Genomic DNA, 17,469 nt, shown 5'->3' with positions numbered 1-17,469 from the left:
CAACATGAGGAGAACATGCAAACTCCACACAGAAATGCCAACTGACCCAGCTAAGGCTGGAACCAGCGACCTTCTTGCTGTGAAGCGATTGTGTTACCCACTGCGCCACCATGACACCCGCAGTATTATTTTACATTTGATTATTCGATTACTGTTCAACTGAATACAGCTTGACTCATCGAAAAAAAAAAACAATCAAACACTGTTTATTTAATTGGTATCTTTTACTTTATTGAATTTATCTACGCTTGTAGATTGTTTCTTATATTTTATGCATATATACTACTCTGCAGAATCATCCCAATCCATCTAAAGTGATAAATTCTTTCCAAATAGTTATTCAACTCATTTAGTGAAATTGTGTTCATATCGCAATACATATGGCACAATAAACACATATCGCAATGTTAGATTTTTCCAATATCGTGCAGCCCTAACAGGAAGCACTGTAAAAAAAATCCCTGCTCTTTTAAACATAATTTGGGAAATATTTGAAAAAGAAAAATATCACCAGAGCTGAGAGAACAAACAGCAAACATCAATTTATTGAGTGTATAATATCTTCCTATTTGATCCCCCAGTCTTTCACATTTAATGAAATCCTTCAAGCACATTCTTCACAGCATTTTGATCTTCAGTTTACCTTCCAAATCTAATAGCCAGTGTTCCTCCAACAGATGCTCCTACAAGCCCACCGAGAGTGAAGATGGAGACAATGATGGACCAGAGGAGAGTCAGCATGTCGCTGGAGATTTCAGTGCTGTAGCGCTCCGTCCAGGTCTGATTAATGAAGTTCTGTACGGCCTGAAAGAAACAAACACACACACACACACACACACACACACACACACACACACACACACAGACACACGAGAGATGAATAAACACTGACACACTTTAAAAACAGCACTATAGCTAAAACCATGAATATAAAAGTATAAAGCGTATGCGTTAGCTGAAATGAAATAATTTCCTGAAATAAGAGGTCAATAAAATGTTATTTGGCTAGTCGTCAAAGAAAGACTTTTCATTTTCATTTTGTTAAATGTTGGTCTGAAATGAATAAAACATATTAAAAATATATAAAAAGACATATTAAAAAAATTATTAATTAATTATTATTATTATTATTATTATTATTATTATTAATATATTGCTGTTGTTGTTATTGTTATTATTAAGTATTAATTGATTATTCATAATTATAAAGATACTATTATTAACAATAACTAACCTAATTAATTTAATTTATTTAATAATGATTTTTAAAATTATTAATTATTAATTTATTTAATTATATATTATACATTTATTATTATTATTATGATTAAGTATTAATGAATTATTAACTTATTTGTTTATTTATTTAATATTGAATTATTTTATTAAATTAATCAATTACAATTTATATTACAGTTTAAGAGTTGGTAATAGTAGTACTGTAATAATAATAGTAGTAGTATCTGAATAAAACTTAAATAAATATTAAAAGTCTTAAAAGTTTCCTTTCATGTCTTAAATGTCCATTAGGGTAAATATAATACTTAAATTACATCTATTTTAACGTGCAATGTAATTTATTAATTGTAAATAAATATTACTGGGTTACTGCACAAATCATATTTTTGTAATATGAAACATTATCAACATTATATGTAATATTAAATATTGAGTGAAAACTTTTTTAACTTTATAAAAGTCATAAAACGCTGTTTGTTTGTTGGACAAATGGATTTTCCTACCACTGCTATTCTGATGATACCCAGCTATACCTCTCTTTTCACCCTGATGATCCCTCGGTTCCAGTTCGCATTTCAGCCTGCCTGTCAGACATTTCACACTGGATGAAAGATCATCATCTTCAGCTTAACCTCACGAAAACGGAAATGCTTGAATTTTCTGCCAACCCGACTCTTCACCATAACTTTTCAATCCAGATGGATGGAGCAACCATCATTGCATCCAAAATGGTAAAAAGCCTTGGAGTAACAATTGATGACCAACTAAACTTCTCTGACCACATTTCTAGAACTGCTCGATCTTGCAGATTCGCACTCTATAACATCAAAAAGGTCCGACCCTTCATATCTGAACATGCAGCTCAACTCATTGTTCAAGCTCTTCTTCTCTCCAAACTGGATTATTGCAACTCTCTACTAGCTGGGCTTCCAGCTAATTCTATCAAACCTCTTCAGCTGCTTCAGAACGCAGCAGCACGAGTGGTCTTTGATGAACCCAAAAGAGCACATGTCACTCCACTACTCACCCGTTTGCGCTGGCTGCCAGTTGCTGCTCGCATCAAATTCAAAGCTCTGATGTTTGCTTACAAAGTGACCTCTGGCTTTGCTCCTTCGTATCTGCTCTCACTTCTGCAGATTTATGTGCCCTCCAGAAACTTGCGTTCTGTGAATGAACATCGCCTCGTTGTTCCATCCCGAAGAGGGAAGAAATCACTTTCCCGAACTCTCACATTCAATCTGCCCAGTTGGTGGAATGAACTCCCTAACTACACCAGAATGGCAGGGTCACTTGCTGTCTTCAAGAAACGACTAAAAACTCAACTGTTTAGTCTCCACTTTCCTTCCTAATCTGTAACTGCCTCTCTGGCTAAACCACTAACTGTACTCTCTCTCTCAAAAAAAAAAAAAAAACATTACTAATGCTTTGCTTCTTAGACTTTACACACCTGAAACTTGTCTATAGCGCTTGTTCACTGCTGCTCTTATAGTTGTGTAAATTGCTTCCTTGTCCTCATTTGTAAGTCGCTTTGGATAAAACTGTCTGCTAAATGACTAAATGTAAATGTAAAAATGTTTAAATAAGCAAATATTATTGGAGTATTTTATTTACAGTTTTAGAGTCATATGCAGGGTGATTCGAAAAGAAAACCACAACTTTGTAAATTGAGAAGTCTGCGAAGAAGAAAAGGCGAGCTAAGCTCTTTCTGTCGTCGATTTAAGAAAGCTCTGAAGTTTCATTTGATTGCTCAACTAAAAGAAGGAATAACTGCAGCTATCCAAGCTCCCGAGATGCTACAGAGAGTGTGAAACAAGTTCAAGTATCGGGCTGATGTCACTTGAGTGCCTGGAGGGGGTAATATTGAACATCTGAAATTGTTTTCCGCTGAAAAAAACTTTAAGTACTCTTCGCATTGATTAATTACCCAATGGTCCATCGTGTTGATTTGTTTAAATACAGATTTTAAAGTTGTGGTGTTATTTTTGAATCACCCTGTATAATTCCGCTGCTCTGCACAAGACGTTTGGCCAGCGGAGAAATTAAAATGATCGTGCCCAACTGAGTCTTGTTTCTCTCAAGGTTTTTTTTCTTCACTTTCGCCAATTAGTGAAGTTTTTTTTCCCTCTCCGCTGTCGCCACTGGCTTGCATGGTTCGGGATCTGTAGAGCTGCGCATCGTTGGATTTGCTCTTCAGTGTTTGGACTCTCAGTGGTGATTATTAAACCACACTGAACTGAGCTAAACTGAACTGAACTTAAACACTACAAACTGAACTACACTGTTCCTATTTACTGTGACCTTTTATGTGAAGCTGCTTTGACACAATCTACATTGTATAAGCGCTATACAAATAAAGGTGAATTGAATTGAATTGAATTCAATATGTCACCATAATTATTTTGTCAAATAATTTGCAGATTTAATAGAGAAAAATATTTTTCCACCTATTTTCAAAGTGGATTATATCTTACATTGACATGTCTAACATCTTACATGTCTATAAAAAAGTCAATTACTAACCTAGAGTAAAGAACAAACGTTAGGAAACCTGAAAAATGACCCTTGGTTAACAATTAAAAAGTGTAAAAAGCCCAAATGTGCTTCATGCTGTCACATTTTTACCCAAAAAACTTTTGCCAGAGACCAAAATCCACATTCACAATGATATATTAACTGATTTTATGTCACATTTATTCTGATGAGCTGCAAAACCAACTCAAACAAGACAGTATAGCACACACACACATACAGTGTACTAAACTGAACTCCTCTCCATGTGACTGTATGATGTATACTGTAGAAATATGGGAAATGCACAATAATCACACATTTATTACCTTTGTAGGTGCATTTATTATGGATATATTGTAGCCATATTGAAATGTTCCACCAATGCCAGCCGCCCAAACAGCCAGAAGAAGAGACTTACTGGGAACCTGTGGTGAAAAGAGTACAAGGAAAAAAACATGCATTTTTGCATACATTATCAAAGCTGCACCAGATTAAACTAATGTGATATTATAAATACGCTGTAAAAAAAGTCATGACAACAAATTTATTCGTCACTTTAACTTATTTTAATCGGTTAATCAGGTTTAACTAAATATTTTAAGTTATATAGGGTTTCTCTTAATTTTTTAGTCAGTTTGATGTAAATTGAGATGACTAGAAAGTTTGATTCAACTAAAAAATTAAGGCAACAAGATTTTTTTACAGTGTACATAGAATGAATAATATTCATTCATTCATTTTCCTTCAGCTTAGTCCCTTTATTCATCAGTGATCTCCACAGCGGAATGAACCGCCAACGTATCCAGCATATACTTTACACAGCAGATGCTCTGTATTGGGAAACATCCAAACACAGTCATACACTACGGCCAATTTAGTTTATTATCTATAGCGCATGTATTTGGACTGGGGAAACCGGAGCACCCCGAAGAAATCCACGCCAACACAGGGAGAACATGCAAACTCCACAACGATATGCCAACTGACCCTGCCGGGGCTCAAACCAGCGACCTTCTTGCTGTGAGGCGACAGTGCTAACCACTGAGCCACCATGTCGCCTGAAGGATAATATATGCAAGTAAATTAAATATTATGAATAACTTTTGTTATGATAAAATCTCAAAATAAGAGTAAATAATGTTCCTTTGTCGTACATTTGTTAACAGCATATTAATTCAAATATATGTATAAGCTATTTAAGTCATTAACGTATTAAGCTTGCTGACAAATGGGTCAAATGTTGTGGTTTGAATGATATGGGAAAAGTATTAGTGATTATTTTGGTGCTGCACTGTTATTATTAAATACAGCTTAATCAAATGATTGTTGTTCGTTATATTAAATAGATTTAGGTATATAAACTATTGTTACACTGAAAATGTATGATGGTTATTATTTGTTGCTAATAATAATATTAATAATAATAATGGCAGCATGGTGGCTCAGTGGATAGCACAATCGCCTCACAGCAAGAAGGTTGCTGGTTCGAGCCCTGGCTGGGTCAGTTGGCATTTCCCGGGGGTGGAGCTTGCATGTTCTCCCTGTGTTTGCGTGGGTTTTCTTCGGGTGCTCCAGTTTCCCCCACAGTGCAAAGACATGCGCTATAGGTGAATTGGGTAAGCTAAATTGTCCGTAGTGTATGTATGTGAATGAGTGTGTATGGATGTTTCCCAGTGATGGGTTGCAGCTGGAAGGGCATCCGCTGCGTAAAACATATGCTGGATAAGTTGGCAGTTCATTCCGCAGTGGTGACCCCAGATGAATAAAGGGACTAAAAGCCATGACAACACATTTTTATGTTACTTTAACTTATCCTAATAAGTTAATCAGGTTTCAACTAAAGGTTTTTTAGTTATACAAAATTTGATATAATATTTTAGTGATTTATTTAAGTTGAGATGACTAGAAAAGTTAATTTGATTCAACTAAAAAAACACAGCAAGATTTATTTAACAGTGAAATCTCATTGTAATGAATGAAAAGATATTAATGCTGCATTACCCTTTATGGGTATGCAAATATGCATGCCACAAATATACTATAAATTGTTAATTTATAGTTTTTTTGCATTTATTTATGGTTATAAATTGCATCATGGGCCCTTTATTTCTTCTTTTTCAATTTTAAATGTTGAAAATTCAACTCTGCACTTTAACAAAGTGACTTTTATTGATGTTTTAGTCGTTTTAAACAATAAATTGTATAAGAAATAATATTAAGAATGAATTCAGTTCTTAAAATAACAGATAGTGTCATCAGTTAAATACCAGGTTAATTTACAACAAAAAACCCAGACAATATACCACTTCAAACTATTAAAAAGGTCAATAAAAGTCCTTTTTTTTAACTTTTCAACACTAAAATTTGTTTAAGGAAACATCAATGTCAAAAGCATAAATAAATGAATAAAAAATATCACAGAATCACAAAATACGAAGATAAAAAAAGTTAATTTAAAGACTTTTTTAGAGTGATCCCTGCTGAAAAATCCAGCTTAAACCAGCCTAGACTGGTTGGCTGGTTTAAGCTGGTTGACCAGCCTGGTTTTAGAGGGGTTTTGGCCATTTCCAGGCTGGTTTCCAGCCATTTCCAGCCTTATCTTAGCTGGTCAGGCTGGAAAATGACCAGCTAAAACCAGCCTGACCAACCTGGTTTGAGCTGGACATAACTGGTTTTGGCTGGGCTCCCAGCCTGGCTAGGCTGGTCAAGCTGGTTTTAGCTAGTCATCACCCAGCCTGACCAGCTAAGACCAGGCTGGAAATGGTCAAAACCCCTCTAAAACCAGGCTGGTCGACCAGCTAAAACCAGCCAACCAGCCTAGACTGGTTTAAGCTGGATTTTTCAGCAGGGATGCAAGAATATTACAGTACAAGAACTTGCACAATGTCCCATCCATCAAAGTTCATTATTAACTACTGCTGAATAATAAACCAACACCAACTCAAATATTAACAAACAACTTCATAACCACATTATTTATCTTTTATTTCAATCATACCTTAATCTGTTGAACAGGTTCTTTGAAGTCTCTAAGTAAAGGCTCATACTCCTTAAGCTCTCCGTTTTCTTTGCCCATTTTTCCAGCTCGTCCTTTAAAAAGCTTTAACATTTGACTTAATAATCCAAACGTCTCTTAATCTTGCCTTCAGTCTCTGAAATGTGAACTCATCCTCAGACAGGGCTGCTTTTTAGAGCTCCGGACAAGGTGCATAACAGATATATCAGCAGAAACACAATCGCGCTGTTGTTCAGAGCATGGAGAGCGAAAAAACTGAGTTAATTCAGGGTGAAATTCCCTTCAGAGCAGCTCTGGAGGATGCCTTTGGGATATGTTTGTCATTTAAGTTTTAACACAAGCATGTCAATTGCTTTTCCACGCTCGGTCTTGTGGGTAATACAGAATGACTTGAATGCAGATTCAACAAAATTAACGGCTGCTTACCTTTTTTGCTAATGTTGTGGGCTGCACTTCCGGGCCACTGATCGTCATTTCATTCATTTTTGAGCGAAATACTAATTTTATTTTGTAGATGTAAAGACTGGCGATTATTCCTTCATGGTTTCTAAGTCTCACTGCAAAGATTAACTTTGCCGGGGCGGTGGGTTTGTGTTCAGTCATCATTAGTGTAATCATAAGCTTCAGTTTCACCATCACGAATACTTGAGGCGCGCCATTTTTACAGTTCTGCGTGTGAGATGTAGTGATTATAGTTGATTATAATGATGCTGGTTTGGCTCTGGAGACATTTATTTGACTATATCAAGCATTGTGTTGGTTGGCCTTTGATCACAAAGAGCACATTGTTGTTGTTTCAGTCAAGTGACCCGCAGAGCCCTTAAGCCTCTTTTAGTTTCATTCAACACTCCAGAAGTTTATAAGTCTCCGGTTAAATAGTGGTGTCATCGTTTTATTCAGATTTTATTGGTGATTTATTAAAGTTGTGGTTTGTATTTCATGTTAAAGCACAGCGGTGGTGTATGGCTTGTGTTACAAACAGTTGAAGCTGAGAAAATGTCTATTTTGTTTCATTTAAAGTGATGTTTAAAGGGAATTTTCATAGTATTTCCTATAATATTTTTTCTTCTTCTGGATTTCTTTTAGTTTGGCTGGAATTGAAGCGGTTTAAAGAAATTTAAAACAATTTTAACATCAATGTTATTAGCTCTTACTATTTTTGGTGACAGAACAATCCGTGTTGTCCAACGACTTGCCTAATTACCCTAACTTGCCTAGTTAATAGTTAGTTGCCCAGTATTTCCTATAATATTTTTTCTTCTTCTGGAGAAAGTCTTGTTTCTTTTAGTTTGGCTGGTTTAACATCAATGTTATTAGCTCTTTTAGGATTTTTAAAAAAATGACTTGCCTCATCACCCTAACTTGCTTAGTTAACATAATCTAGTTAAGCCTTTAAATTACACTTTAAGCTGAATATCTTGCAAAATAACTAGTAGAATAGTACTGTCATCATGGTGAAGATGAGAGAATAGTTATTAGAAATTAGTTATTAAAACTATTTTGTTTAAAACTGTTTTTAAAAGACCAATCATTTTGATTTCAGTGTTATCTAAAGAAAGAAAGAGCTTGTTGTGTTGGTCTCATCAAGCTTCAATGTTCTGATCAAACTTCTAATGCTTAACCACTGGCCTAGATTTACACTGCAATGTCATCAGTGAACTAAAGTAATCTGAAAATCACTGAAAATAAATAGTTTCTGAAAATAAAATGGTTGAAAATAGTTTAAATACTTCATCGTTCTGCTTAACAAAATGTAGCGCAGTTAATCTTTACTTCTAAAGAATCATGACCCAACTTTATAAGTCTCTGGTTAAATAGCTGTGTCGTTTTATTACTATTTTATTGGTGATTTATTAAAGTTGTGGTTTGTATTTCATGTTTAAGCACAGTGGTGGTGTATGGCTTGTGTTACAAACAGTTGAAGCTGAGAAAATGTCTTTTTTTGTTTAGTTTAAAGTTACCAAAGAAAGGGAATTTTCATAGTATTTGCTATAATATTTTTTCTTCTGTATTTCTTTTAGTTTGGCTAGAATTGAAGCGGTTAAAAGAAATTTAAAACAATTTTAACATCAATGTTATTAGCTCTTTTAGTATTTTTACAAAAATTGGCCACAGAACAATCCATTGTTGTACAATAACATGCCTAATTACCCTAACTTGCCTAGTTAATAGTTAGTTGCCCAGTATTTCCTGTAATATTTTTTCTGCTTCTGGAGAAAGTCTTGTTTCTTTTAGTTTGGCTGGTTTAACATCAATGTTATTAGCTCTTTTAGGATTTTTTAAAAAAATGACTTGCCTAATTACCCTAAGTTGCCTAGTTAACATAATCTAGTTAAGCCTTTAAATTACACTTTAAGCTGAATATCTTGCAAAATAACTAGTAGAATAGTACTGTCATCATGGTGAAGATGAGAGAATAGTTATTAGAAATTAGTTATTAAAACTATTTTGTTTAAAACTGTTTTTAAAAGACCAATCATTTTGATTTCAATGTTATCTAAAGAAAGAAAGAGCTTGTTGTGTTGGTCTCATCAAGCTTCAATGTTCTGATCAAACTTCTAATGCTTAACCACTGGCCCAGATTTACACTGCAAAGTCACCAGTGAAAGTGATCCTAAGTCATGTTCACATTCACTGATGACTTTGCAGTGTAAATCTAGGCCAGTGGTTAAGCATTAGAAGTTTGATCATTGTTTTTTGAGAGCTTCAGTTCCAGCCAAACTAAAAGAAACTTTCTCCAGAAGAAGAAAAAAATATATATTATAGGAAATACTATGAAATTCCCTTTCTTTGGTAAACATCACTTAAGGGCAGATGAAAAAGAAAATATCCTAAAAAAAAAGATTTAATCAAAATAACCAAAATTAATTTTCTTTTTATTGTTCATTTTCAATGCATTTCTATTAATAATAATAATAATAATAATAATAATAATTTAAGAATACACTATATAGCCTATATATAACTTAAAAAAATGTAACTAAATAAATGAAAGTGTCTGAAAATAAAATGTTAGAAAATGGTTTAAATAATCCATCATTCTGCTTAACAAATATATTTATGTAAAAATGTAACCAGCACAGTTATTCTTTACTTCTAAAGAAGTCATCATGATCCAAATATGCTTAGTGTAGTAAAGTAAAAATAATTACACTGATTAAAAACAAATAGTCTAGGCTATATGAAATTAACATCCAAAGAATTAATACAAAATTATTAATTCAAAAAATTAATGTTAACAATGAAGACAAATGCTAAAAAATCTTATATAGAAATGTATCATTATATGAATATATAAAATATATTCTTCATAGTGAATGGTATGCAAATCAGATTATGCCTAATATTAGAAAATTTTATAATTTAATGTCTCTTTATTTCTATAAAGGACAACAGTAATTAGTTTGAAACAACTAATTGATGTAAAAATATTAGTTTTTTCATGTAAGATGCAGGCACACTGTTATACATGCAGGAATTATTTATTGTCTTTCATATCAAATTAGTTTTGTTTCCTCTGTATTTAATTATTCGCTGTGTTATACTATTTAAATGAGCAGTTGTATTTATTCTACGGAGGAGATCCATGTGACTGGTGAAGCCCCGCCCACTATGTGTTCACGTGACCTCCCTGCGCCTAGTAACAGCGAAAGCGTCGCTCACGCCATGGGGAGAGAAACTGAATGCCGAGATCCGCTGAAGATTTAGAGTCGAAACGGATCATTATGCGCCATAAACCGTGTGTTCGCCTACTTTCTCGGGGTTTCGACAGCACACACACCCATGCGAGCCGTTCACTATAACGCGGACGCACGGATTGTGATACCCGGCTAAGCGTCTTAAGGCTTGGGACGGTGAGTTTTGTTTTGGTGTCGCGAACTTCAGTGCATTTCAATGCGTGTTTCTCATGTAGTTTTATTGATTAAAAGCGATGCTTCATGTGTGTTACACAGTGCATGCTTTTCTGCTTTAAAAGGATATTTGTCTTTGCATTCAGTGCACCTATGTGCGTGCGTGTGTGTGTACTGGTTTTGGTGGCTTACAAGGACCGAAAATTGCATAGTAACATGGGTATGACCTAGTTGTACTCTATTAAGGTTGTTTATATGGACATGCCATGTGTCCTCGTAATTAAAAATGCTAAGAAATCATACTTAATGAAGTATTTTCATATTCAGTGCTTGTCACAGTTCTGGGGTTTATTAGGGTTGAGGTTAGGGATAGGGTAAGGCCATATAATAAACGTTTTTTACTGTATGAAATACATTACAACTATCGAGAGTTCTTGTATACAACCAATGCCAACATGTCTGTGTGTCTCTTTCTCTCTCACTCATTCTCTCTGTGTGTGTGTGTGTGTGTGTGTGTGTGCGTGTGTGTGTGTGTGTGTGTGTGTGTATAAACTAAATCTATACATAAATGCATTTCCTCTGAGGGTTCAATGTAGAATATATATGTTTACTAGCGATATGGGTTTGCTCAAATATTGCCATATTGCATCCTACTTGTTACCTAATGCGATGAGGCACTAATGCACTTAATAGGATTCAGGTCGCCCTCCCTGTCTTCCTCTAGTTCTCAGAAACAAGCTGTGGACATGCATAACTAAACCCAATACATAACTGATTACCAGCTTATGCTGCAGACAACATCAGCATCTGTTCTTGGCGGCTAATAGTTCCCTTGTGAGGCTTCCAGAGACTTTGATGATGTCTTCATTATCGGCTTGCGTATTTCTCACAGATGGCGAAAAATAGCTTGCGCTGTGGAGAGATGAGTGAAACCTGCTGATATTTGGGGTGATCAAATGCCCATTTAAGCATGGGGAAGCTACAGAGCAAGTTCCGGCGACGCTCAGACCTTTATAAGTGAGTAATGATGAGCACTGATGATTTGATGGCGCATTGTGATGAATTTATTTGGTTATGGAGGTTGTGTTGTTGTTATTGGCAGGGCCAAAGAAGGGGCAGAGCCTGCACCTGTGCACCAGGTAGTGCAATACGAACCTGCTCACACAGATGCCATCAACTGTGTCGTCAGCCTGACCTCTGACCTCTGCGTGTCAGGAGGTCATGACCAGGTGAGCTGGAGATGCATTGAGGAGGACAAAGGTTTGGAAAATCAGAATCAGAAATCTACAAATAATCGACCCTGAAGTAAATTTGAAATTAAAACTAACCATGTTAATTTTGTTAGCTCACATTGCTAGTTCTGTGGTGAACAATTCAACTGTGGATGTCGTTAATAAAAAAATATATATAGTTTGCCCTTCTAACCTTTAATTGAAATCTGAAAATGCACTTCCTGTTTGTTTTCAGTTAAATTCTCAGATTAGGTCTGTCTGAGGTATTGGGCGTGGCTACCTAACTTAACCACGCCCCCCTACAACTGTCTGTTTAGACAACGAACTGAAATGGTGAGCAGTAGGTGTCTGTTTGGTTGTAATCACTCTTCCCAAACCCCTTTCCTGATATATCTGAATGAAATGCTTACTTTACTACCAATCAGCTCGCAGTAGAAAAAAACAAGCCACGCCCACAGTTTTATCCTTTAATACTCTGTTTTTCTAGGAACTGCATCATGATACAAAAAATAAATAAATGGTCGCAGCTTCCGATGCGGACTTTAAACCACAAACTAGGGATGTCCCGATCTGATTTTTTTGCCCTCGAGTCTGAGTCATTTGATTTTGAGTATCTACCAATACCGAAACCTGATCCGATACTTCTATAATACATAAAAAAGAATAAAGAAGAGCGAATAAACAGATCCAGGATGCTCCTTATTTTTTAATGAATTCCCCTTATTTTAACAGCCAACAACTCTGTTGATAAAAAGAGCACTTCTGTGAGGTAGCTTGAACAATCAAGTAATAAATAACATCAATTCTTCACTTTTGGACTTTAGTGCAACAGTAAATATAAAAAAAATCTAATATAAAACAAATAGCAGCTGAACTTAAAATACCCAGCAGGCAATTCCAAGTTTACATATTTCACAGTTTGCTGTGGCATTGTTGTCATCATCAACTTTATAATACCTCCAGACCGCAGACATACTCACGCTTTCTGCTTCAAGCTGCTTCTGTGTTCTACTTTGCCGAAATTAAACCAATAGCGTCTCTGCAACATAAGTGATGTCAAGCCGCATGTGTTTATGCATGGGATGATAACCGTTTTCAAGGTATAGCGCGGTTTGGAAAAGTCAAGAATTTAAAACCGCCTAAATTTGCTAAGATTTTTTGCTACATTTTTTTTTCTTTGTTTCTTTTTAGGACAACAGTATCTTCAGTAGAAAAAATATCCAAAGATGCCGTTTTACATTGTAAAGAAATCTGTGTTTTTGACACTAATGAAGTCAGCTGAAGTCAATGATTCGTTTGAATTATTCAGCCTGACATGTTTACCGCTCCAAAATATTTTAAATCTTTCACTAAATAAAATATATTGTGTTCAAAGGGCAAAAAAGTTTTTGTTTTTTACTCGGACATTTAAAAAGAGCTTATTTTAGAGCAGTAATCGCAATACCGTGAACCAGTGATATTTTTATCCAAGGTTATCAAACTGTCAGAATCTTATATATGCTGTCAAGAAAGAGGTCTAACTCTGTGCCACTGCATAACTAAATACTTGTTTAAAAATAAAGAGAATATATATATATATATATATATATATATATATATATATATATATATATATATATACACATTTATATTTGAGTCCTGATCAGGAGGTAACGTCCGATTCCAATCGAGTCTTAAACAGTGTGATCGGTCCCGATTTCCGATCACATGATCGGATCTGGACATCCCTACCACAAACCCCTGGGTGAATGTTGATAATAGGCTTCTGCCGGGATACATTTTTCTTGTTGCGATTAATTATCACAGTATATGGTATTATTGGCCTAAGCTGCAAAAAAGACTACTTTAAAGATTACTTAACAGTTATAATAACTAAAAAATACTTTATGTATTGCTTTATTGTACTTGTTCAGTGTAAATACATAATTTTAAACAAATGAAATTGCAAAAGTATGATAAAATTCAGCAGTATGTAGCGCTTTAGACTAAAGTCTCAATAATAAATGTTAGTTGAAGCATTAGAATAAAAGTTAAAAAAAAACATCTTAATCAAATAGAACAATTAATGACTTTCTAAATGCGTTATTAGGCAATAAATACGAAATAAGATCATGTAAGATTGATCAATTCTTTTGTATTTGCCATTACACCTGCTGTAGTTGAATTATTAACTACAAACTTACTGTACAGAGTTAAGGTACAAAAGGCTTATAAATAGTCACAGAATTTTCAATGTCGTAGGCCAGATTCACATGTATAAATATTAATATTTAAAAAATAAATTAGCCATTAATGAGAAGCCACTACTAAATATTCTCAAAAATCTTTCTAAACATTTCGATTGTAAACAATAAAATATTGATTCATTCATTATCCTTTGGCTTAGTCCCATTATTCATGAAGGGTCACCACAGCGGAATGAACCGACAACTTATCCAGCATATATTTTACACAGCGGATGCCCTTCCAGCTGCAACCAAGTACTGGAAAACACCTATATGCTCTCACATGCACACACTACACTACTGCGTGAATACACACGACACCATGACTGTGGGTGAAACCGGGGCACCTGGAGGAAACCCACGCAAACATGCAAATCCCACAAAGAACTGTCTAATGACCCAGCCGGGACTCGAACCAGCGACCATCTTGCTGTGAGGTGACAGTGCTAACCACTGAGCCACCGTGTCGCCCTTACTAAAATATATTTTTTAAATTTATTTCAGTGGATTCACTTGAACAGATTAATTATTTAGCTAAATTGGACTACCAATGTACAAAAAAAAACCATTGTACATTTTGATTTTATGCACATTTTAAAGTTATTGCTGACCAAAACGTGTTTTTATTAATTGAAATAAAGCAAAAACATTAACTTAAACTTAAACAGTTGCCTTAACAACTGACTGAAGTAAGTTAATGTACTAACATTAGGAAAACATAAAAATAAAATAACAAAGACCAATTAAAAATTGGAATTTTATTATGTAAAATGGGTCACACTTTACAATAAGGTTCATTAGTTGATGTTAATTAGTGCATTTACTAACATGAACAAACAATGAACAATACATTTACTACAGTATTTGTTCATGTTAGTTAACGTTAGTTAATGAAAACACAGTTGTTCATTGTTAGTTCATGTTAACTCACGGTGCATTAACTAATGTTAACAAGCATAGACTTGGATGTTAATAATGCATCAGTAAATGTTCAATTATGATTAATAAATGCTGTACAAGTGTTGTTCATGATTAGTTCATGTTAGTAAATGCATTAACTAATGAACCTTATTGTAAAGTGTTACCGTAAAATGTAATGCGTGTATATATATGTATTACAATGTATATATATTTTTCCAGAAAATCACTTTTACTCATTAAATTGATCAAAAATAATCTTAAAGGCAACAGATTCCTATTTCGAATAATTACTCTTTCTATATATCAAAGAAAGAATATCTAAAATAATTCTAAGAAGAAGAAAAATAATTCTACCAGTTCCAAAGCTGAAAGTTTTTTTACAAGGTGATTTAAGAATACTACAACTTTCGGGTTGATGTCACTCGAGTGTCTGGAGGGAGTCATATTGAACATCTATGAACTTGTTTTCTACTGAAAAAAACTTTAAGTACTCTTTACATTGATTAATCACTCAAGGTTCTATCATGTTTCTTTGATTAAATACAGATTTTCAAAGTTGTGGTATTGTTTTTGAATCACTGTATATAAATATATTTATATTATCAAAAAATAAACCCTGTTGGCATAAAGCAAGTCTTGGGGTCCATTTTGGGTCCAGATGATTTAGCAGATCCTGGATCTTTTAATCTTGATAACTGATCTCTGGCTAATTTGGTTCTTCAAACAAGTTCGCGAATCAGATTAAAATGTCTGGATGAACTGATCTGAGATCAATGTGTGTGTTGTGAAGGACAGATCTATCAATCCTCGAAATCATGATCAGCAATGCAACGATTGGCTAATGGCATAGCAGCGCAATGACATCATCTGATTAATATTCAATTATTCATGTGGGCAAAATGACATATCATTTATAGTAAACATAATAACTTTTCACATTTGTTGTGGGCTGCAGGCATTACATGTTCATGTGTCAAGAGTGTTTAACAGTTATTTAGTTTTACATTTAGAACAGATTTTCTTTATTATAGTAACCTAGGCCTATTCAAGTTTCTTAATCAGTGTAAGGAATAACTGGCTGTATAAAAATAATTTTGCATCAAAAACGCATTTTAAAATAGGTAAAGATGTCTGCAACTTTTGTGAAGCATCAAATCACTGACATATTAGCTGTCAAAACATGTGCATGACTCCATACATTGTTATTCATTTATAAAAATAGTAAAAAGTTGAATATTGTGCATCTATATTATCACACACGTCTATTATCAAATAGCAACTGTTGCTATGACAGCAACTCTCAGATGAGTTTTGAAGAACGAAACGTTTTGTGTCAAATCGTCAATAACCAAATCCAGCTAACTGAGTAATCCACGTACGAAGAATGGACCCCAGTATCTGTTTTGTGACGTTGTTGTTTCTTTTGATCAGGCTGTTGTCGTCTATGACTGGAGAGCTGGGAGACTTTGTAAATCATTCCAGGGCCACAACAGAGAGATTACAAAGGTAGTAAAACTTACAGTTAATTCCTCTTAATTTAATTTAACAAGCAACCTGCTTTGACTTGTTTGTTTACAAAAACCAACAACAGAGATACACAGCTTAATCATTCCATACACATAGAGATGAAGCAATTAATAAGTGTTTTGTGTACAGTTGAAGTGAAAATTATTTCCCAAATGATGTTTAACAGTGCAAGGTGTTTTTCACAGCATTTCCTATAATATTTTTTCTTCTGGAGAAACTCTGATTTGATTTATTTCAGCTAGAATAAAAGCCGTTTTTAATTTTTTAAAAGCATTTTAAGGTCAAAATTTTTAGCCCCACTTAAGCAACATTTTTTCGACTGTCTATAGGATAGGACCAGATAGGATAAACTTAATTTGTCCCTGAGAGAAAATTTGTCTTGGGCAAAAAAGTGCTACAACTTTGCTCTAAGCAGACAATAAAACACATAAAACAAACAAAACAATTAAGAACATGTATTGTTTACAAAATAAGACCATATATAAATATGAAATATGTAAAGCTCAGAACACAGTCAGATGCTAATGTACTACAGGTGCATTGTACTTGGTAGAATTCAACAGTTTTATAAAGATAGGAACAAATAAAAGCTTCAATCTATTGGTCTTACACATTGGCATTCTCAGTCTGTTTTCTGATGGTAACAGCTGATATTCACTGAAAAGAGGATGTTTGGAATCAGCACTAATATTTATTGCTCTTCTCATGACCGCCTGTTCATATAGAGTCTGTATGGGCTTGTATTGTTTTATTCCTATGATTTTCATGGCTGTTCTTTGAATATGAACCAATTTGTTTGTTTAAATGAACAGACAGATTTCCAAACCAGACTGTGATTCCATAGTGAATAAGACTTTCAAACATAGCTCGGTTAAAAACAAGCAAGATATTGCTACTTACCCCATACAATCTCAGCCTTCTTAAAAAATAAGCCTCTGTTGTATTTG

At 34.3% G+C, this 17,469-nt stretch overlaps 1 protein-coding gene and 1 pseudogene across 1 annotated transcript in view; one reads left to right on the top strand and one right to left on the bottom strand.

Moving 5' to 3' along the window:
• Nucleotides 1-6,956, bottom strand: part of LOC130228877 (solute carrier family 2, facilitated glucose transporter member 11-like) — a 29,629-nt pseudogene extending 22,673 nt beyond the window's left edge.
• Nucleotides 6,957-10,434: 3,478 nt separating this feature from the next.
• wdr31 (WD repeat domain 31) overlaps nucleotides 10,435-17,469 on the top strand; it is an 18,688-nt gene continuing 11,653 nt past the window's right edge. Inside the window, exons 1-4 of the mRNA XM_056457364.1 lie at nucleotides 10,435-10,620; nucleotides 11,510-11,634; nucleotides 11,720-11,846; nucleotides 16,427-16,501. Coding sequence (XP_056313339.1) covers nucleotides 11,588-11,634; nucleotides 11,720-11,846; nucleotides 16,427-16,501 — 249 coding nt within the window. The 5' untranslated portion in view covers nucleotides 10,435-10,620; nucleotides 11,510-11,587. The remainder of the gene's footprint in view (nucleotides 10,621-11,509; nucleotides 11,635-11,719; nucleotides 11,847-16,426; nucleotides 16,502-17,469) is intronic.

The sequence above is a fragment of the Danio aesculapii genome, chromosome 5, assembly GCF_903798145.1.
Source record: "Danio aesculapii chromosome 5, fDanAes4.1, whole genome shotgun sequence".
NCBI classification, from domain to species: Eukaryota; Metazoa; Chordata; class Actinopteri; order Cypriniformes; family Danionidae; genus Danio; species Danio aesculapii.
This window is presented reverse-complemented; position numbering and strand designations above follow the sequence as displayed.